General features: G+C 52.0%; 1 protein-coding gene across 1 annotated transcript in view; it reads left to right on the top strand.

Annotated features, from left to right (window-relative positions):
• Positions 1 to 22,605, top strand: part of GRK5 (G protein-coupled receptor kinase 5) — a 126,729-nt gene that overhangs the window by 70,505 nt on the left and 33,619 nt on the right. The window contains exon 3 of the mRNA XM_006879900.1: positions 8,039 to 8,116. Within this exon, the coding sequence (XP_006879962.1) occupies positions 8,093 to 8,116 (24 nt within the window). The 5' untranslated portion in view covers positions 8,039 to 8,092. The remainder of the gene's footprint in view (positions 1 to 8,038; positions 8,117 to 22,605) is intronic.

Here is a 22,605-nt window from a genome sequence, read left to right as displayed (position 1 = left end):
GAGGCTGCACCTCTGCATCCTAGCCGGTAGCTGCCAATTGCCAACTCTTTGGCTATCAGTCCAATTCTTGGCCTGTTGGGCCACCAGACCTCCTTGCAGTGAGAAACCAATAATTTCATGCCTAAAAAAAAACAAACCAAAAACCAAAACAACACACTGACTAAAAAAGGAGAAACAATGCTTATGAAGCTGTGGGGAACCAGGTTGGCACTTCCTCAAAGAGCTAGAAATAGAAAGACCATGGGAAACAGCAATCCCACTGCTAGGTGTATATTGTAGAGAAATATGAGCAGGGACACAAATAGGCATGTGACCCCCGTGCTCATGGCAGCATTATTCACAATAGCAAAAAGGTGGAAACAACATTAATGCCCATCAGAGGAAGAAGGAACAGACAAAATGTACATACACGCGGTGGAATATTATGCAGCTATAGAGAATAAAGATTCTCACCACTGGACCAATCGGCAGCATCAGGATGGATGGTGAAGAGATTGAGATTGTACACAGCTTTAGTTTGCTTGGCTCCATAGTCAACAGTCTTGGCACCAGCAGCCAGGAAATTAAAAGGCGTATTGCCATGGGAAAGTCTGCTGTTAGGGACCTCTCCAAAGTGCTGAAGAGCAGTGGTGTCTCTCTGGAAACTAAGGTGTGTCTGATACAGGCCATAGTCTTCGCAATCACCAAGGAGGATAGAAGGAGAACTGATGCCTTTGAGCTGTGGTGCTGGAGAAGAGTACTGAGAATACCATGGACTGCTAGGAAAACAAATAGATTTGTCCTGGAGAGGATTAAACCGGGTGGCTCCTTGGAGGCAAGGATTCTGAGGCTCTGTCTAAATTACTTCGGACATGTAGTGAGGAGAGACCGGTCCTTAGAGAGGGACATCATGCTTGGGAGGGTGGAGGGACGGCGCAGGAGAGGAAGGCCCTCTATGAGGTGGATTGATTCAGTGACTGGGATAATTGGGATGGGAGTGTCAGAGACAGTGCGACTGGCACAGGACAGAGCGGAGTTTAGGGCTGTTGTACATAGGGTCGCTATGAGTCGCAGGCGACTGGACAGCACATAACAGCAACAACAACAACAACATAGAAAATAATGAAAATACCATGGAATGTATCATGGATGAATCTGGAGGGCATTATGATGAGTGAAAGAAACCAATCTCTGAGCTTCCAGAAAAAGGGTTGGGCTACCAACCCCCCACCCCCCAGGAGAAAGACAGTCCATCTCCTGTGGGGGTCACAGCCTTGGAGACCCCCTGGAGGGTCAGCTCTGAGTTTCAGGCTATAGCTTGACAGTGAGCACTTTGAAGCCATCATTGCCAGGGATGAGGTGAGGGTGGAGGTGGAAGAAGCAAGGGGGAATCAGTTACCAGATGGTAGACACGTTAGATCTGGTAAAAGGAAAGACAGATTACAGTGTGAGAGACGTCAGCACAGACACAAGATCATCCTGAAAATTCACTTCTTAAAAAACGGTGGCTGCTGAGTCAGACCCAGTGTCCTTCCTAGAAGCTGACATACTTTAAAAAAAATCGGTGTACATACACTAGGGCATATAAACTGTGTTTCATTCATGTTTATTATGAAGGGGGGTTGTCTTTCTTAAGAAAGTATTTTATGATGGTTTACATACAAAAGTCATATATGTTGTATTTATATGCATTATGTTTCATGCATTCCTTCATTCACACTGTTTCACATTATTATTCCCATACATTTTTTTAATAACATTAATTATCATTGATCCATGCCCATCATTATCCCACCTTATCAGGTACCCAGTAGATCTTTCCTAATTCCCTCACCCCCTCACTCTGCCCACTAGACTCTGCTACCTTGAGATTCCCTGCCACCCACCAGCATTGTATTTCATGCAAATATCACCATCAATCTATGCCTATTATGCCATCATTTCAAGTCCCCATTGAATCTTTCCGATTCCTTCACTCTCCCATCTGCCCACTAAACTCTGTGATGACATCTCTAAACAACCAGTTGATACGAATGAACCTCTATCCCATGATAGGCTTTATAAGCTGAGAAGTCCTTCTCTGGAAGTGAAGACTTTAAATGTAAAATCTAAGAGTTGCTCAACCTGTATTTCCCACTGCAATGCCAAGCCAGTCAGCAGTGAGAAAGAATGAAGCCAAATGCACATACCACATACTCCTTGGCAAGTACCTCTCTCTCTCTCTCTCTCACGCGCACATGCACAAACACACATTCACACACAGGTGAGGTTTAACCCATAGCAATGGCACCAGCAACATTGGTGGTCCTAGTCTGGTCTCTGAAGAGGTACATACACAAATGAGATTGCATATAAATATGCAAAGAGTGATTTACTGCAAGGAAATGGCTTACAAAACTGTGAAGGCTGCAGGTCCCAAATCCATGGTCCAGCAGCAGGCAGGGGACCCCTGCTGGCTCATCCAGCAACAGACTGGAGTCTTTTTGCATGTATATGTCCCTAGAACCAGAGGTGACAAGAGTGCAGGGTGGGAAGGACTGTCCTTCTTAGAACTTAGAATATCCATTTATATGTTGGAGACTGGCCACACCCCCAGGCAACTTCTCTTTCAGCTGATAGAATGTTCCTATCAGATCCCAAATTAGAAAGTGATTCCTACACTTCTTTATGAAACAGAGCCTAGAAATCAGCCTAGCCATCTATTATCATAGATGCCAAACCGGTTTCAGCAGGCCTTTCTGTCTAAGATGGAGTAGAAAGGAAGTTTGATCTTCTATGCTGAAAAAAATGATCCTGAAAGCCCCCTGGACCACAACCGTCCAGTCTCCGTGGTGACATGTGGTCACCATGACTTGGTGGCCAACCTCATGGCACCAAACACAAGGAAACAAGTGGGGGATGGTGCAGTAGCTCTAGGAGCAATATGGGGGGTCCTCAGCACCTCGAGTCCCACAGGGTGAGGGAGGAGAGTGGTATGGGGACTAGCGAGGCTCCTATTTGAAGTCCAATCTGCTGCGCCCTCGGAGTGGTTGACAGCCCAGGCAGGGAAGTATCAGGCGAGCTCTGCTGCTCTCCAATGGAGTGAGGAAGGGTGATGAGGGGTCCTTGGGGAGGTGGCAGATGGAGACTCCCAGCATGCAAGATCAGAAGGCAAGGGCTCAGGGCCGGGGTGGGTAGACCAGGTGTTTCTCCAGCCAGGGTACCGGCCAGCAGTGCTGCCAGCCACATCATCAGTGCCTGCCCCAGGGACTCTGGAAATGCTGACCGCATCCCTAATTACAGAAGCTGGAGGTGGCAGGACCCCAGCTATCTGTGACTTCATCTTCCTGTCACGGCAGGAGAAGATCTCCAGGGAGAAGGAGGTGACATTGACCATTCATCCGAGGCCGGGGGGAGCTCAGCCCAGCCTCTGGGCCCTTTAAACCAGGGCCAGCTTCTGCGTAACGTGGCAGGTCCCTTCAGCCAGCTCACGCTGCTCTTAACCTTACGGACCATCGCAGGGAAGTGGTCTTCACAGAGGGCACACTTCTTGTGACTTTTTTTGAGCCAGAGAACACATCAGAGCACCCAGGAGAGTGAAATGTTGGTCTATAAACTGGCCTAAGCCCTGCTCCTCTTTGTAAGGCATTATTCTTCCCTCCAGAAGTTCCGTGTGGCCTTCTGCTCTTTGTGTTAGGATGGAGCCCCCTACCTGAAGGCCAGCTCTGTGCTTGCATCAGCCCCAGGGTAGAGGGGAGATGTTTCAGTGAGGGGCCAATGGGCAGCATCCCGCAGTGTCTGGGGAAGGGAGCGAAATGCCCATTAAGTGGATTGGCCTAGGTGCTCCCTGGGGCTCTGCCTGTCAGGTCAAGCTCCATCCAAGCGGGGAGGGTTTCACATGGGCCAGACAGCAGAGAGGAATGTAGGTGCCCCCTGTCTGCTGGGGCAAGGGACGAAAGACAAGGCCTACTCCATCTGTGGCTGAAAACGAAGGCAGAACATCTTCAATAGATGGAAGCTTCTGGATCTTCCTCAAGTCTGGTTTGCCTCTTTTCTTCTGGCTCCTTGTCTCGGCCACATTTCCCAAACCCAAGCTAATGTCACAATCTAGTCTTTGGCACAGCCTTTTATTTGCTGCTTGGATTTTCTAGCCTTAGCTGCTCTCAGGCACCATGTCCCATCACCCAGGCAGGCCTTTCTGAAACGGTGGCCCACCACCTGGGCAAGCCTTCCTGGTACGGTGGCCCACCACCGGGGCAGGCCTTCCTGGTACGGTGGCCCACCACCAGGGCAGGCCTTCCCTGAACGGTCGCCCTCCACTGGGGCAGGACTTATTGGAGCAGTGGCCCTCCACCTGGACAGGCCTTCCTGGAAAGGTGGCCCTCCACCTGGACAGGCCTTCCTGGAAAGGTGGCCCTCCACCTGGGCAGGCCTTCCTGGAACGGTCGCCCTCCACTAGGGTAGGCCTTCTTGGAGTAGTGGCCCTCCACCTGGACAGGTCTTCCTAGAAAGGTGGCCCTCCACCAGGGCAGGCCTTACTGGAGCAGTGGCCCTCCACTGGAGCAGGTCTTCCCGGAGCAGTGGTTTCTCACGTTATCAAATCTGCACTCAGCTGTGCCCTTCGGTCAGGCCACCATGGTGGCCCAGTTTAGATGAGCCTTCTCTCCAGATACCACCGCTTGGTACCTGGACTCCCAGAGCTCCAGACCCCCCTGGGGTCACAGTGGGAACACAATCTGTCACTCTAGAGATCTTAATCAGTGTGGAAAGACAAGCAGGGAGCCTTCTGGCCTCTCTTGCCTCCGACACCGGTGCTCTTCAAGTGGTGACCTGATGTGGACACAGAGAGAAAGGCCCTTTGAGCCCAGCCTGTGGTGTCTGTCCTCACACTCCCCCACCTGCTTCCCTGTGGACTGTGGCTGCCACCTGCCCGGCCATCCCTCAGCTCGGAGGTAGCTGAACTTGAAAGTGATGTTATTTCTTTAACATGGGTTTTCTTACCCAGAGCAATAATATTTTCAGCTGGTTACGGAGGCTAATTAGTGGGCCTCAGGCCTCAGTTTGTGGAGCTCCCTTCACAGAGGTGTTTGGGACAGTGCAGGGTTCTGAGTGGGACTGAGTTTCCAGTGCCCGGGTCATGCAAAGCAGTCTGGGTAAATTCCCAGCATGCCAGATCACCAAGCAAGGTGTCTAGTGACAGCAGGACACTGGGGCTTTATCTCCTCTCCTTGGAAAGAGATCTTTTGTTCTCTAGAACGTTCCACCTCTTTAGAGGCACAACTCCCAGCTCTGTTGTTAGCTGTGTTATAGATGAACCAGGTTTTTTTACCTCTGAGAACTTTAGTTTCCTCATCTGTAAATTGGGAGCAGTACTGTGGCCTAACCTGTGGGGTCAGTGAGGGTTCAGTGTGTGTAGGTGTGCACCTACGTGCACACGTTAGTGTTTGTATGTGTAGCATGCATGTTTCATGAAAGTGTGTGTGTGTGTGCGTGCACGTATGCGTATGCGCCTGCCAGTTCCCAGGGTTGTGGGGGATGAGAGAGAGAATAACAGGAACCTGTCAAGAAGGAAGATCTATCTTCTCTCTTTTAAGGGTCTCAGGAAATTGTCAGCCCCACAAGTTCATCTTCAGGGGGGAGGAACTGGACTCTGGAGAGAGAGGTGCTGAGTGGTTGGCCCAATGGGAGTCTGTGGGACTGTGGGTGAGGGCGAGTCCATCTCATCTCTGAGCTTCCGTGTCCATCTCTGAAAAGCGAGAGGGTTGGTAGGTCTCCTGCCAGAACCATCTCTCAAAGCCCATGCGGTTTATCATTGATGTTTCTTCTTTGGAGAAAATCACTTGAACTGGACTGTCCACTGAGAGACTGCACCACAGGGAGTCTGCTCACCGTGGACTGAAGCGAGCCCACCTCGTCTGTGGCCATCCCGCTGCTGTGTGATTTTGTCCTTTCCTGAGGGGTGAGGGGCGGTCTTCTGGGGTGGGCACTGGGCACTGAGCTGAGAGTTTGCCTTGAATCAGGTAAGGAAGGCTGAGTGTCTGAGTCCCACCAAGACCCAGGAAAGGAGCTTCAATCCAGCTGTGCTGGTGGTATTTCCTCTTCTCTTTTAGAAATAGCTGTGCTTTTGGACTGAGGCTGACAAATCCTTGGGTGGTAGATTTTTAAGTGATGATAAACAATTTGCAGCTAATTCCTTTGTCTCAACCCGAAAGTCGAGCTTACTCAGCTTTCTCGCTAACTGGAGGCCTTGTTTCCACTTGGCACGACTCTCAGATGGCATCAAGGGGAATTAAAGGCTGTCCTCCTGAGGTCTCACTTCCGTGGAACTCGGGTGCCGTTAACTCAGTCATCAAGCCCAGAATTCCAAACCATTCACTCAGTGTGGGTGGGAAAGAGCTCTGGGTTTGGAGGTTCAAGTTCAGTCTCGCCAATCTCCTGCTCTGAAGCTACTGATCTTGAGTGATAGAACAGGGACCCTGGTGACCTGGCTTTCCATATTGCACCCCGAACCTTCTGAGCTTCACCAGCAGAAGGGAACCAGGATGGGCCTCCATTCCCACCTCACTGTCTGCACTCTTGAGGCTCAGCTAAGAGCATCAAAAAACAACGTTTCTACATTTCCTTTCTAAACCAAAAAGCTTGAAAAGATGGGGCATCTGTATTGGGGTTTTTTCCTTCTTTGCAAGGTCCAATAATGACAAGGCTGGCCATTCTGGGAGCTGTTAATTGAGTATTGATCACCTGCCAGGCTCTGGACTAAGAGCTTTATCACATCACATCTATAAATATGTGCTGTTGTCACCTGCGTTTTATAGAGAAGTTGTCCTTTGTCACCTAGTCCTGCCTTAACAGAACATTCCAGAAGTGGGTGGCTTGAAAGTCTGGAATTTGTTGTCCCACAGCTGTGGAGCCTCAGAGTCCAAATCCAGGGTGTCACCAGGGTGAGGCTGTCTCTGTTGACTCTGTTGTCTCTTGCAGCGTCTCCAGCCCCCAGTTTCTTGGCCTTCCTCGAACTCTTGAGGGTGTCCCTTCACGTGGAGTCTGTCTCTCTTGTGTGGACCTCATGTCTACCCTGCTCTTGTTATAAGATGCTGTGCAGCGGGATTGAGTATAGAACCCACTTTGTTGATTTGCTAGGTGCTGTCGCGTCAGCTGTGACTCACAACAGTCCTCTGAACAGATAGAAGCTTTGCCCTGTCCTGAGCCAGCTTCATGGGCTCTGCCACTCTTATGTCTATTGTCGCTCAGTCAAGCCATCTCGTTGAGGGTCTTCCTCTCTTTTGCTCACCCTCTGTTCTCCCCAACATGGTATCATTTCCCAAGGGTGGAACCTCCTGACAGCCTGGCCGAAGCATGTGAAAATATGGGCCTTCTTAACAACTCACATGCATTGTCAGAATGACTTGCAGCTGGCCGTCCACTGGGTCTTCTGGGGCTATGATTGCACAGGAAGAAGCTGCCCGTCTTTCTCCTGCAGAGCGGCTGGTGGGTTTGGACCACCAGAGAGGTGCCGACTTCGGGTTAGTGGTGCAGCTCCCCCTGGACTGAGGTACCAACAGTTCTCATAAACAACGAAAGCCCTGTTTGCAAACAAGGCCAATTCCCAGCCAGAGGGGCCTTGGGGGACACAGTTCAGCCCACACCAGGTGAAGAGACAGCCTGAGGTCGTGCAACGAGCAAGGCTGCCTCCTTGTCTCTCTCCTTCTGTTCGGTGGCTTGTTGTTTCCAGTTTGCTCCAGTCTTCTAAGTCAGTGTTTCTCTCCTTCGAGGCCCACATGTCCCCTCTCTTCCCCAGAGGGTCTGACTGCTGGCCTGGGTGGGGCCCCTGCCTGGAGGCTTATCCTGTTTCCTGGTGGGGAGCATTGATCTGAGCATGGGGTCCATGGATGAAGCAGAATCACTGGATGGGACTTCAGGGCCCCTTGGCCAGGCCCACTCCTCTCTCTGGACCTCAGCTTTCCATCCTGCAAAGGAGAGGATTGGTCAGGTGGCCTCCAAGGGCCTTCTCTCCTCTGAGGTCTGTAATAGTAGGAAGCTCATGGACAAATATGTAATTGTTCCTTTTCTTCTTCTGTTTTAGGCAGAATATGAAGTTACTCCGGATGAAAAGCTGGGAGAGAAAGGGAAGGAAATTATGACGAAGTACCTCACCCCAAAGGTAAGAGGCTTCCTGACGACTGCAGAGGGAGCCGTGTCCAGGACTGTGGGGGGCCGGACGTGCTCTGACTGCCTTGCCCACTGCAGTTGGCCGCCATGCTGGCCAGGTGGCTACTTCTCCACTGTCTGTTGTTGGCGAGCGGCATCCAAGGGAGCCCAGCTTCGTGCCTTCTTCCACAGCTGCCCAGTCAGTGACCGACGGCTTTTATGGCTCATGCACGCATCTGTTTTCATCACCACCACGCTTCTCACGAGACCTTCAGACACATTAAAAAATGATGGGGCCATGTTCATGGAACACCTCTGGACACTGACTGGGAACCTGACACTTGGGGCCCTTGTGTGACCCTTGTGTGGCCCAGCATGGCGGCCCCCTCCATCTGCAGGCGGTCATAGGGCAGGCCCACTTTGCTTAGCTCCAGAGACAGGTGTGAGCAGGGACAGGAAGCTCTCAGCTTGGAGGGGAGTCAGAGGAGGTGCATGTGAACTGAGTTCCTGCACCCCCACAGTGGCACGGGTGAGGTCCCTGTGTGTCATTGTTATTTAGGTTCTTGAAGGAAGCGTTTTGCAATGAGTAACACTCTTGGCACCAGCAGTCAGGAAATCAAAAAGCGTATCGCAATGGGAAAGTCTGCTGTTAGGAACCCCTCTAAAGTACTCAGGAGCAACGATGTCTCTCTGGAGACTAAGGTGCGCCTTATACAGGCCATGGTATTTGCAATCACTTGTTATGCATCAGAGAGTTGGACAATGACTAGGGAGGACAGAAGGAGAGTTGATGCCTTTGAGCTGTGGTGCTGGAGAAGAGTATTGAATGTACCATGGACTGCTAGGAAAACAAACAGATTCATCTTGGAGAGGATTAAACCAAGCTACTCCTTGGAGGCAAGGATTCTGGGGCTTCGTCTGACATACTTTGGACATGTTGCCAGGAGGGATGGGTCCTTGGAGAGGAACATCATGCTTGGGAGGGTGGAGGGACAGCGCAGGAGGGGAAGACCCTCTATGAGATGGATTGATTTGGTGACTGGAGTAATCGGGATGGGTGTGTCAGAGGCAGTGCGGTTGGCGCAGGATAGAGCAGGGTTTAGGGCTGTTGTGCATAGGGTCGCTATGAGTCGCAAATGACTCGACGGCACATAACAACAACAACAAGTAGTCAGTGGTCTTGGAAAATTTTTATCACATGCTTTTCAGGGTTTCTGTCCCCAGAATACTGCCACATTTTCCACCTCTGGTCCTCCTTCTTTGCTTCCAACTTTCACATTCCAGTCACCAGTAATTAATAATGCATCTTGATTGCATGCTTGATCGAGTTCCGACCACAAAAGTTGGTAAAAATCCATTTCTTTTTCTTTGGTTGGTGTATAAATTTGAACACTAGCTGCAATAACTGGTCCTCCTTTTACATGTAGGGATCTTACCCATCACTGAGAGCATTCCATTTCCCTACAGATCTTGAAATTACTCTTTTTCACAATAGCAATGTTCTTCTTCAATTTGTCCTTCTTGGCAGAGGAATTATATGATTGCTCAATTCATTATGGCCTCTATCAGTCCATTTCAACTCATAAATGCCTAGGAATTGGTCGTTTAGTGTTCTGTCTGTAACTTTTCACAACTTTCCATTTTCCCAGATTCCTACATCATACATCCACATTCCAGTTACTAATGCATGTGGATAGCTATTTACTTCTTCCTGAGTCATGACACCTCAGCAAATGAAGGCCCTGGAAGCTTACTCTGTCTGCATTAAGGGCCACTCGACTCTGAGAAGACACTGTGCTTAGTAGTTTTCTTTTTTTTTTACTTTGTATTTTAAGGGCCTTCCACCCAGACCTCCTCATCTTGCCACAAAGTTATCAGACAACATCCTGCTATTCTTCAGAAGCTTCTTACCAGCCAATTATTTCAGAAATAGAACACCAGATCCTGGATTCTTAATCTAGAAACTCCACTGGAGACTGCCTGCCAGGGAGGTGACCCTGCTGGTAGTTGAGATCCTGGTGGCAAAGCTTTTGGCATCGCAAGTCATCACAATTTGACAAACTGACAGACGAGTGGTGGTCGGTACTGGGAGGAGAAAATAATAACAGTATCTCATTGAGCCCCGACAAGGTGCCAGATGCCCCTAAATGTGACCTCTGATGGTTTGGTACCCACAGAAGGGACGTGACTGTTCAGACTGTGGAAACCGGGGAGGCAGGGAACGTGCGAAAGCTGCCGAGCTAATACATTTACAGCTGCCCCTGCGAAGTCCTTTCCCACCACTGCTCTGCTTTGCAGACTCCAGTTGTCCATCTGTGCCCACTCGTGTCCCCAAGCAAAAGCAGCTGACGTGCAGTGAGGACTCACCGTGTGCCAGGTGCCATCTCATTGAATCCTGCATCACGTGTAGTCTACCAGCCTCCAGGAGGGTGCCCCTGTCCCAGGTCACACCCGTAGGCAGTGGCAGAGCCAGGCTTTGAACCCACATCAGTGGGTTTCCCTGGAGCTCCTGTTAGAAGTCCTACAAAGTGTGTGGCTCAAGACAACAGAAATTCATCGTCATAGTTCTGGAGGCCAGAGTCCAAGTCCAAGGTGCTTGGGGGGCTGGGCTCGCTCTGAAGGCTTCTGGTGGTCCCAGGCGTTCCTTGTCCAATGGCAGCATCACTCCAGTCAGTAAATCTGTCACGTGCCTGTCTTTCTTGAGTCTTGTGTGCCTGTCTCTTCTTCCCTTTTTATACGGACATCATTCATTAGATTAGGGTCCAACCTAACAGCCTCTTGTCAACTCTACTAGTTACGTCTACAAAGACCCTGTTTCCAAATACAGTGATGTCTACAGTGACCATGCTTTTGGGGACACACAAGTTAATCAATCACACCTGCTCTGGGTGATCTGAGAGCCCTCCTCACCTTCCGTCTCCCCCTCCCCATGCTGTCTGCCCTGGCCAGGGGTCTGCAGTGAAGATGACAAGCCCTCCTGCCTAATTTGAAGAGGCTATTTGAGCCCCTCTAAAGGCAGGGCAGGGGCAGGTGTTCAGATCTGCTTTCCTCTCTCACCTCCAGTCCACCTCTTCCAGAAGCTTCCACCCAGCCCCTGCACTGGGGCCTCTGCACCTCCCACCTCTGCTCGGAGCGGCCTGAAGGACTGCGGCCCAGACTCCCGTCAGCACAGACGCTTTTTACAAGTACCTCAGAGCCTGCCAACATTTTTTCCTTAAGTGCTCCTCGATTTTGAGAATTTAAGCCACACCATATGTTACAGCCCTGAGGCTCGGGGGGCGGGGGGGAGGCGGTCAAAGCAGCTTCCTGGGCCGACGGCTTTCCTATAATAAATTTTGCGCTGCCCTCGCCATCTCTCCCGTGGGAGGCCCCTCACAGCCTGCTTTACTTCTCCATCAGCTGATGGCCAGGTGTGAGGGGCTGAGTGAGAGGTGTGCTGGCAGCCGTGGGCCCCTAAGCCCAGGTCTGCTCACACTGCCCAGCAGCATCGTGCAGAGGGTGGGCCACAGGGCACAGTGATCTGAGAGTCTCTGCAAAGCAGGGGTCTTGTCAGTGAAGCCCAATCCTTGTCGAGTTCCCCCAGCCTGTGGGTGCGTTAAAGGCTTAAAGAAGTCCTGCAATAACTGGCTTCATTTTCCAAACTTAATTGACCACAAACCACCACACTCACCCCCTTTCCCCGCCTTTGAAAAAAAAATCACATCTTGGTGGGTACCCTGTGGTCCCACACATCCTCAGGGCCTTCAGGGCCGCACCCACCTCTGGGAAAACCTTGATGTCCTGAGGCTCCCCCAGCCCCTGCTCCAGCTCCACCCCCACGACCCTCAGATGCCGGGCACCTGCTGTCATTCTGCTTCCCACCTTGACGCCCACACTCGGGGCTGCATCCTGGGTGGCCATGCATCTGGCAGCCTATTCCCTCCTCCACCTTCCTCCCGGCCTGTGTTCTCCCCTGCCCACGACCCCCGGCTCCGTACTACTTCTCTCCAAAGCTGAGACCCCTCAGGTGGAGATCAACCTCTTAATCTTTTTTGAGGATGAGGGTCAGAAATGTCTTAAGAGAGTCTTCTTCCATGATGCCCTTGTTTGAGAATGAGGGCCAAACTTTAAAGAGTCCTGAGCTACTCTTGGGGTTTTGTGTGGAGTTACTAGGGAGGTGGAGGCAGCCCAGGAAAGACAGAATGAGGAAGGAGGGCCTTGGTATGGAGGGATGGCGCAGGAGAGGAAGACCCTCGATGAGATGGATCGATTCTGTGATTGGAGTGGTGGGAATGAGTGTGTTTGAGACAGCGAGGTTGGCACAGGATAGAGTGGCGTTTAGGGCTCTAGTACACAGGGGTCACTATGAGTCGCAAGCAACTCGATGGCACATAACAACAACAACAATGGAGACCATGGTGTCTGCCCAGGCCTGCCACGCCCTGGTGCAGCGCTGGGCGCACGGCCCCGCCTGGTGACTGTGGCAATGAAGCAATGAGAGGGTTCCGGGATACTTCCCTTCTCGACTTCCTGCCTCGCTGCTCTCCCTGGGAGCCAGCCCATCCCATGGGGACATCCCATGCCGTCTCACAGGGCGCGTCTGCTGGGCATCTGGCTGGAGTGTCCCAGCCTGAGGTGGAAGCCAGGTCTGGAGCCAAATTCCTGCTCCTCACTAGCTGATGAAGGCTCAGCCCTCAAGGGAAAGCCCTCTCCTTCCACTGCCCAAACCCACCCAACTCACCCGTGCCCATCGGTCGGTAGCTTTAGGGTCCTCTAGTAGGATCCCCAAGGTAGGGCTGTTGGAGCCTAGGTGAGCGTTTGAAGCAGACCTGCATGCAACACCAACTCGGCCTGCATTGACTGTGTGACCCTCTGCGCTGTGGCTTTCTCGAGCACCAAGTGGTAGGGTCCTGGTGGCCCGCTGGGAGGGACAGGCTCCCAGCCCCACCTGGTTCTCCCCTGGGATTCCTAATGCCCCAGCGCAGGCAGGGTCAGGGGCATTTCCCCAGCGCCTGGGGGTGAGATCGCTGACTGAATTCTGCAGATGAGGGGCTGCCGCTTTGTTCTGAAAGCAGTGAGGAGAGGCTCAAGTGAGGACGTTCATTGTGAAGGGGGAAACTGGCCAGCCACGGCAACTCTGCACAAAAGAAATCTATTCCTAGTGTTTGGCTGTCCGGAAAAAAACATCCACCTTTTCAAAAGTTGAGAGCTTGAATGAAAGGAAATAATAATTATTCCAAGTTTCCTCACTCTCTGGCTCCTGGCTCGCTCCTCTGGCCTCTCCTCATCCTCTTGCACCCCCCACCCCCGCCATTGTCCCCACTGGGGCTGGGCAGGCTCAGCCTCCTCAGCCAGGGGTCAGTTAGGCACCTCATTTGTGTCCTCAGGGCCTCACTTCTGCCACTTCCCAGCTGTGGGACCATGGAGCCTCAGTTTCCCCATCTGAAACTGGAGTGATAAAAATGACCCTAGAATGGGCTCATGGCCCTCAGTCATTCTCACGGCACTTTAACGGTTTTTCCACTGTTTGTATAGCAGCCTTATAATTGTTTTTCTTCTTTTTAAAAAAAATTATTATTTTTTGTTTGTGTACCGTCAAATTGGATCTGACTGGTACAGGAGGAGATTGTCCCTCCTTCTCCAGCAGAGCATCTGGTGGATTTGAACCGTGTACCTCTGGGATTGCAGTGCAGCTTCTTGCCACTAGGCCACCAGAGCTCCCTAAAATTGTTTTTCTTAAAGAACATTTTCCCACCAGGATAAATGATAGGCTAGAACAGGTTAATTCACCTGGAAAGCCAGTGTTGAATTTGCTGTACAGAAAGATAATGGAACAAATAGTTTTAAATTCTAGCTGGATATGCCCTTGGCTACACCAAGCCTGCAGTCTGATTATTCTTTACTTTAAATGGAATTAGTAATTGTTCAAAACTGTACCAGCTGATATTTTCTCCTTATGAAGGAGCATGTGTACACATGCTAGACTGATGCCCTGCTTCCCGTCCTGGAAGTTTGCATCTAGAATATATAAAGAGCACTTATCGCTCAACAATTACAAATAGGAACAACTCAGTTAAAAAATGGGCAAAAATTTGGTAGACATTTCTCCAAAAAAGATATGCTACCACTGGCCAATAAGCACAGGGAAAGATGCTTGGCATATTTTATAACCCAATTAATAAATACGCTCTGGTGGTGTAGGGAGTTGTGCTGCTAATATAAAGGTGGCTGGTTCAAATCTACCAGCATCTCTGTGTGAGAAAGATGGGAAGTCTCCTCCTGAGTGATTTACAGCCTCCAAGGTCAGTTTTGAGTTGACTCGGACACCGCAGCAATGAGTGAGTGATGAAATAATTCTACTTTTCGGCGTTATGCTATGTTAGTGGTAAAATTCTTGTTTCTTGTGCAGGAGACTGGGGTTTTCTTTCTGCCACCCTCGTACAATGCAGCCCATGCACAGACACCACCCATCTGGCTTGTATATTGCTATAGTACCAAACAGGTTTCAGTGAAGTTTCCAGACTAAGATGAACTAGGAAAAAAAGGCCTAGTGATCTGCTTCTGAAAACCCAGTGGATGCCCTTGGAGCCGAGCATGGGGATGGTACAGGGCTGGGCAGTGTTACATTCAGTTGTGCATGGGGTTACTAGGAGTTGAGGCAACGGAGTGGTAAGCCATCAGTGTGATTTTATTATTGTTGAATTCTTTGAATGCTGACTTATTGGTGGTAGAGATGATAGGACCTGGGACAGAGAGCCTGGGAGTCCAGCTCCTTCTGGGACCACATTTCCTAGCTGTGCTGGGGAGGGGACAGTGCAGGGTCTTTGCTGTAGCTCAGCACCCTCCCTCTCTTGACTGTCTAACCAGCCTTCGGTCTCTAAGGCCGTCCGAGGTGCAGGATGGGGTGACACGGGCAGGTCCCTTCTGTGAACAGGCCCTGTCCATCATCCACAAGAGCTTGGACTCCGAGCCACTGCCCCAGAGCTGGCTTCTCCTCTAAGATCATGTGGTCCCACCTCTCAAGCCCCTGTGCATCGTCTCGGTCCTGGTGGCAGTGAACCCAAAGCCCACCTCCTGGGGAGACCTCCTGGTGCGAGACCTCGTGGCTGGCCTGCCGGCCGGGGCTAAACAATGATCAATCAGACCCACTGACCGCACACTCTGCCCTTTCCCACTTTCTGCCCAGCACTGAGGAAACTCAGAGGATGAAGAGGGGAAGATGGAGAAGGGAACTGTCTCGAGTTCCCTTCTCGAGTTTTCTCGAGCGGGAGTGTGACGGCTGGGGCTGCATCTCTTCCACTTCCACTCTTGGAAACAGTAGAAAGAGGAACTCACAGGACACACACTTGTCCTCACTCACTGTGCTGGCCGGGTTGCTTGTTTATTGAGCAACTACTGCATGCCTGGACAGTCCAATTCCGTGGTTCACTCAGTCCCAAATAGCCCTCGGGAATGGAGAAACATGAAGCTCAGAGAGGTGGTCACTCCCACAAACCGGACACTAGGCCCAGAACTGGGAACTGCCCTCAGGCCTCCTCGCCTGCCCCCCTCACAAGCAGATGCTTCCTCTCTCCAGGCCTCAGTGTTCCCGTCTGTGAAGCCAGGACGTGGCCTGACCACCCGTAACCATGACACGAGCAGCTGTCACGTGTGCAGCACTTAACTGTGCCAACACTGCCTGCCCATCTGCACCACAGATACAGATTATTGTCTGTTTTACAGAGGGATGACGAAGGCACAGAGAGGTCAAGTAGCCTGTCCTAGGTCACAAGGCAGGTGGCCAGGGAGTTGGCATTTCAGTCCGTGCTGTCCAACCTGCACTGTTTCCTCCCGGGTCACCCCACCTGGCCTGGCCTCAGGCCCCTCACCCCGTCTCCTAGAGGGGTGACCAGGGAGAAGGTGCATTTGGAGGGCAACAGGCCTGTGGTGTCCTGTCCTTTTTGCTTATGTCCCCAAGGGCCAGTGTGCAGACAACTCAAAGAGCTATTGGGGGTCACCGGCAGGGGTCTGCACCCCTCGTCAGGCCCTGATTCTGAGAACAGTTACATGCTTCCTCAGGAACCACTGAGCCAAGCCACGCTCATCTTTCTCTTAGTGAGAAGTGGGACCCCCATGGCCGCACAGCTTGCGGGAGGAGGCTAGGAACCTCTCTTCTGAGCCCCTCCTTTGCCATGAATGAGAAGCTAGAGAGGCAGCAGGGTCCACCCTACAATTCTGCTTTCCTCTGCTGCCCTGCTGGCCAGCCACTGACCTGTGTTTCTCCAGGGTTTTCATGGGAGAAGAGAGAAGAGTATATCGTGAATGTAGCACCTACTGCATGTTCTCATTAAAAAATCCATTGCCCTCAAGTCAGAACTCACTCACAGCTGACCCTCCATTGGGTTTCTGAGGCTGTAAGTTGCACCAGAGGAAATTGCTTCTTTCTTTCTCAGAGCCGCTGCGATTCGAACTGGCAAACTGGTACAGCCTTTGGGTTAACAGTGCAGCTTTCTACAGGCGACACCACCAGCTCTCCCCTACAGCCTGCTGGACACATATATACATGCATGTCCTCAGTGCCTTCCGTGTGTGTCCTGGTGTGGTGGGTGTGACAAGGCCCCGTTTTGCCCCAGGCGGTCAAGGGCCCTTGGTGGCACAAAAATGGTTAAGCCCTTAACTGCTGATAAAAGGTCGGTGGTTCCTGTCCACCCAGCAGCTGGAGAGGAGAGGGACTTCCACAGGTGCTTCCACAGCAATTACTGTCCTGGGCCGGGGAGTCAGTTCTGGCTCCGAGCGCCCCTCCGTGGACCCTCTGGTGCGGTCCTACACTTGTCACGTGGGGTCACTGTGTGTCACATTGGATGCCCAGCAACAGCGCCGTGGGCCGTGGGGCAGTAAGAGTGGGGCTGAGTATAACCAGGCCTGATTCCTGAGTCTGCTCCCCCTCTGGGTTGTCTCCTCAGAAGTTTAGCCGGGACAGCATTTCCCCGATGTAGTGTGGGGTGTCCAGGTCTGCAGGGTGAGTGGTCCTCGCCAGCCCCATCCAGCTACCACAGCACCCCGGCCCTGGCTTCCTCATGCCCTCCCTCAGCACAGCCCCTGCTGCTCCTTTCTGGTGACAGTGTCATAGGCCAGGGAGCAGACAGACTCTCTCCTCTAACGTTCCTGGAAACCACATTCTTTTTTGCCTGCAACCTGATTTCTTCTTGGTTCTTGGTTCCCAGTGTCCTTCAGATCCTCACAGGATCCTAATGTCCTTGAGGTGGGTGGGCCAGCCCCAGCCCCTCACAGCAGGCCCGTCTGTGTCCCTTCCTTTCTTGTGCCCTTCCAGGTCAGACAGCGGGATGCTTCCTTTGTGTCTGCGGGGAGGTGCTGCCTCTGGCTCAGTTCAGGGGTTGGTAGCATTTCCTTTCCTGAATGCCTCCCTGGAGAGGGGCTATGGACAGTGACACCCTAGCCCCACTTCCACCCCCTGCTGACTTCCTGAGTGTCCCCTGCTCCCAGTTCTGTCCTGGAGGGACTGTAACATGCTTTGGGGGTCCTGGTGTAGCCCAAGAGGCCCGGAGAAATGACACCACATGAAGAGTTTAAATTCCCAGCCCCTCAGAATAAAATTCTCACTGGAGGGAAGCCTTCCCAGGGGAGCTCCTTTGAACGCATTTCACATGGAAGCTGGTTTGGAAACATGGTGGAGGTGGCTGCTGGGTGTCCTGGAAGGTCAAACGTCGGCACACCTGCCTCATACAAAAAGAGAAAGAGGGTCACTCCCCAGACCCCATACCCGATACCCGACCTTCGCTCCTGACCACTTGGACCCCGGCAGTGTGTTGAGTCAGTTACCTGCAGGGGTTGGGCCAACCCAGAGCCAAGCTGATTGGATTCCAAAGAAAACAGAAAGCAAGCTGACCCCCGTCAGGCCGATTCCGACTCACGGGGCCTCCACGTGTGAAGGGGGGTCTGCCTCACAGGGCTGGCTTGGCTGGTCTTTGGTCAGTGGTGCCACTAGCTAGATTTGAACCACCCACCTTTGGATGCCGACCATGTGCACCGTCAGGGGCCTGGGTTCAAACCACCCTCCAAGAACATTCCGCCCGGCTCACACAGTCTGCTTCCCCAGCAGCGCCTGGCTGTGTCAACAGCACATCACCCCATCACTACTGGGGCCTGACTGGGATTCTCTGGATGGCCTCTCACTCCGCAGCCCAGCACTCTCTGTTTCCTTAATTAATGCCTTTTGCTTTGACGTGGAGGGCCAAGGTCAGGGTCAGGTCACTGTATTTTCAGTGTTTTTCTCACTGAGGCTGCCCAACTCCCAGGGCCCCTGGTTAGATGTTAAAACATCCTTGCCGTCTTCATAACCCCTAAAAGTCTGCATCCTAATTTCCACAAAGCCACTTCAGCAGCACAGGAAACCGGGGTTAAACTCTTTGAAGCCTAGTCCACTTTTCCATCAGAGAAGAGTTGTGGCTCTTTCTCAAGCACTGACCCAGAGAGCGTGACCCTTTGGGATTGGAGGAGGCAGGCCAGCAGGTCACCATGCACAGAGGGTGGCCCCCCCACCAGAGCAGGCCTTGCTCATTTCCTGGTCTCATGTTTCCACTCCTTGGTTGAAGGATAAACCACCCTGCTGTTTGCATTTAAGGGTCCTTGTTTGAAATCCTACCCTCTTCAATTTGTCCAGAATAATGTGTCAGCTTTGCTGTGGGAGAAACAGACTCTGTTTGCACCCTAGGTGATCTCAGAAGACATCTCAGGGGAAGTATATCCCCCTCTGCTCAGCCAAATCCCATTGTCCTTCAGGCCTTGGTCAGGCCTCACCTAGGCCAGGAAGCTCCTGCACCTGAGGAGTGTCTCTATGACTCTTCCTCCCCGGCGCTGAGAGCCCACCCGCCCTTGGGAGCTGCAGGCTGTGTCAGCCTCCTCTCATTGGACAAGTGAGTTACTCCACAGAGTCGTTAGATTGCACTCAGGCCATGGACATGAGGACACTGTATGATGATTGACCAGCTTTAGTTGGGCCCCAGCTGGAGAAACAGCAGGCTTTCTTGACCGAGATCAACCTCAGCCAAGCCCTAAGTGGTCACCAAAGTAGCCCACCTCTACTCGCCAAGATAGCTTCTGTTCCAGCAGTCACATTCCATTGGGTTCCAGACGTCAGAAGACCAAACATGATTTACCAAATAACCAGAGATCCTAGGTCTCCGCCAAGGACCAAGAGAGCATTGCCCAAAGCGTTACAGAACTTGCCCATGTGGCCACTGATGAAATGGAATTATGGGCTATATTACCAAAGAATACCAGCCTCCTTGCTTTGCTCTCCTCACCTCGGCCTCTGCTGGCCACACAAAGTTCCAGAAACCTCCGGACTCTGCGTTCATTGAGAAAAGGACAGAGGAGGTGGACTGGGCACCATCTTTCCAATGGTGCGGTGGGAGTCAGAGACAAAGGGCTCATGAGTGTCATTTCCATGCAGAATGCCATGTGTTAGTGACAGTGGAAGATCTGGATTCTGCAAGGAGGTGAAGCTTAAGTAATCTGAGGAGGGCGTTCATTAAGGGGGGAAAGCCCCAAACCCATCAAGTGGTCCACAAGTACTTTAAAACAAAGCTAAGAATGCAAAATGGCAGGGAAGCTAGATTAACAGAAACAGAACAATCAGAATTGAAATCGTGAGAATGGTCAGGCATTGTGAAGAATGTGCCACCAGACAATTTGCATAAAAACGGTTATGTCCCCTGCCTGTCCTTGCTGCATCTGGGTGTAAGAGTGTCTCCCTGGTGGGCTGATCGGGGAGGACCCTCCCAGGCTGATTCAGGCTGCTCAGAAGGACAGATATCTACCTGTGAATTCCATGTCAAAAGACAAAGCCCCACTTTTCCTTTGGTTCTGTTGCTTGTGGACAGTGTCTCCTGCCAGCCTCTGCTGGAGAAGAACTCCTGCAGACAGTGCCTGGCCCTCCCAGCCTCCCCACAGCGTCCTGACGGCTTTGACTAAAAAGATGCAAGAATGGCGCTTTTTCTTCCTGTTGGCCAGACCTTAAATCAAGGCTCAGTGAGGAAGACCCCCTGAAGCCACTGCCCCCAGCCACCCTTGGTCTCTCGTGAGCTTGGCACAAGTGTGTTGAGTTTAAGGCAAGCTTCAGAATGGGGGCAGCCCTGTCACTCCACTGTCTCCTCTCCTGGCTCTGGGCTCACTTCCTGGAATCAGTGCCTTCAGAGTGACCAAAGATCCAGGTAGGGGTCAGGGCCTGGAACCATGAGCTTTTCGTGTTTGAAGTCACCTGGCCTGAACTCATGACATCACAGAAGCTGAAGCCTGCTTCCCTGGTGGAGACCCTGACACAGAGTAGGGCTGCACAGGAGGGTCTTCAAGGCTGTAACCATTATAGATAGGAAGTGCATTATGTGTTGGACTGCTCATTAAAAGGTCGCAAGTTCAAATCCTCCAAGCTCTCCTTCGGAGAAGGGTGGACAGTCTTCAGACATCCGGTGGAAGGTCCATGAATCTGAACTGACTCAGTGACGGTGGGTTTGGTTTGATTTTAACCTTTACAGGAGCAGACTGCCTTGTCTCCCCCACGGACTTTTTGGATAGCAGCCCAGGGCTTGCTCTGTGGGGTTGGATTTGTCACTTTTTATAGTTATACGTGCAGCCGAACATACACTCATTCAAGCGTGTCTATATGGGCCATTCAGTGACACTGATTACCTCCTTCCAGCTGTGCTCCGTCCTCGCCCTCCTGTTCCGAATCATTCCTCCCTTATTAACTCACACTCGCTGCTCGCGGAGGTTCCCGTCTTTAGAATTGCTGTTATCAGTTTGATCCCAGAGAGTGAGGGAGAGCGCGCGCTGAAAAGAGCACAGTGCTCAAGGCGGGCATTCGTTACTGGTTAAGCCAGATCCTGGTCTGGTTTTAAGAAGACGTCAGGGAGTGGGGGTATTTCTGGTTAGCTCAGGGAAATAGGTTTGGGGTCTCCATAGGGGTGTTTTGGTGACAGATTTTTTTATAGTACCGCACCAGGTTTTCTTCCAGGGCCCCCCTGTGTGGAACCAAGCCGCCAGCCTTTTGGTGAGCAGCCGGGCGATTGACCGGTCACAGCGCCCAGGGATTCCCTGTGCAAAGAGGGCATTTATTGGAAGGCTGGAGTTTCACTCCTCTGTTCAGAAGGACCTGTAGCAGAGACAGTGGGCTGCCCAGATCCTGCAGCAGGATGCTCCTGTCCATGTCCTCCGTGCCTACACTGTGGCCTCCAGCGGTACTATCTGTGAGGCAGGCACTGCCCCTCCGTTCTGGCTCTGGTCCTGAGAAACCCAAAGAAGAGCTCTGATTGGCCCAGAAAATGCCAATTCTTCCTGGCACCAGTTAGCCAGGAGCAAGGAAGCACATGCTTACTTGTTGATCACTTGTTGTGGTGGTGGTGCACCATTGGGTCAGAACTGACTCAGCTGAATCATTTGTTGTTGTTGTTGTGGTGGTGGTGGTGGTGGTGGTGTACCATTGGATAAGACCTAACCTCCAGCGGGTTTTCAAAGGAGCTTGCCTGTCTTTCTCCTGAGGGGCAGCTGGTGGGTTTGAACTATATGCCTTTACATTGGCAGCACAATTCCTAACCACTGACAATTAAGAACCAGCTCGTTAGCCAGTCACCACAAAGAAACCCCTGCTTACCAGCTCACTGGGTGGGTACTCCGTCCCTGGCATGCAGTATAAACGTGAAGAGGGAAGTGATTCTGTAGGAAGGTACTGCAGGGCTGGGAGAGAGACAGATGCCAGCTGTACTTGGAAGCTAAAAGGTGTAAACTTGCCCACTACAGATTTGTAAATAAACACAAGTAAATCCATGCTTATCTGAATTACAGGGTAATCGAGCAGTGCTGTCCCCCTTCCCTGGCCCTGTGTCCACCCAGCCTGGGGAAGGACCTAGGGCAGCTGGGGTACTAGGAGCTGCTTGTCGGCACCTCCTTCTGTGCGCCCGGGGTGATGCAGTGCCTGTCTCCTGAGCCCCACCCCTGCCTGCTCCCCAATGCTCAGGCCAGTCTGGAGGTACCCTCTGTTACCGTGCTGGCCAGGCTCCTGCTGGAGACCGATTCCCACCCCTGCGTGGGCCAGCAGACTGTGCGTGCCGTGTTCCCCACAGCTGACACAGATCCTCCAGAAAGGTCAAGGGGCAAGTGAGGTACATCTGTGGGTGGCCACTCCCCCATCCCATCCCAAAGGAGAAATAGAGTGGCCCCGAATCAGAAGGAAAGTGACCCTGGGACTCCTTTCTCAATCTGCAAGCCAGGTCTGTCCGTGCTGGGAAACTGCAAACAGTTACATGAGGTTGTCAGCGGCCCACACATGAAAGTACACACTCCATTAACCGGAGTGCTAGCGCCTGGAGATAGAGCGCCTGGCCCCCTAGGCTGACCTCTGTCCTGCAGCGGAGTACTAATGAGCTCAACTCCCAGCCGCGTTTTCATCGGGTGACATGAAACATATGCTGGAGAGCAGCCTGTGTGCTGGCCTTGGGGGGGAGGGGGCAACAGCCTGTGTACTCTGCG

Source organism: Elephantulus edwardii, unplaced genomic scaffold (genome assembly GCF_000299155.1).
Source record: "Elephantulus edwardii isolate Elephantulus edwardi_28Jun2011 unplaced genomic scaffold, EleEdw1.0 scaffold00006, whole genome shotgun sequence".
Classification (NCBI taxonomy): Eukaryota; Metazoa; Chordata; class Mammalia; order Macroscelidea; family Macroscelididae; genus Elephantulus; species Elephantulus edwardii.
Note: the sequence above shows the minus strand (reverse complement) of the source record. Positions and strands in the feature narration are given on the sequence as shown.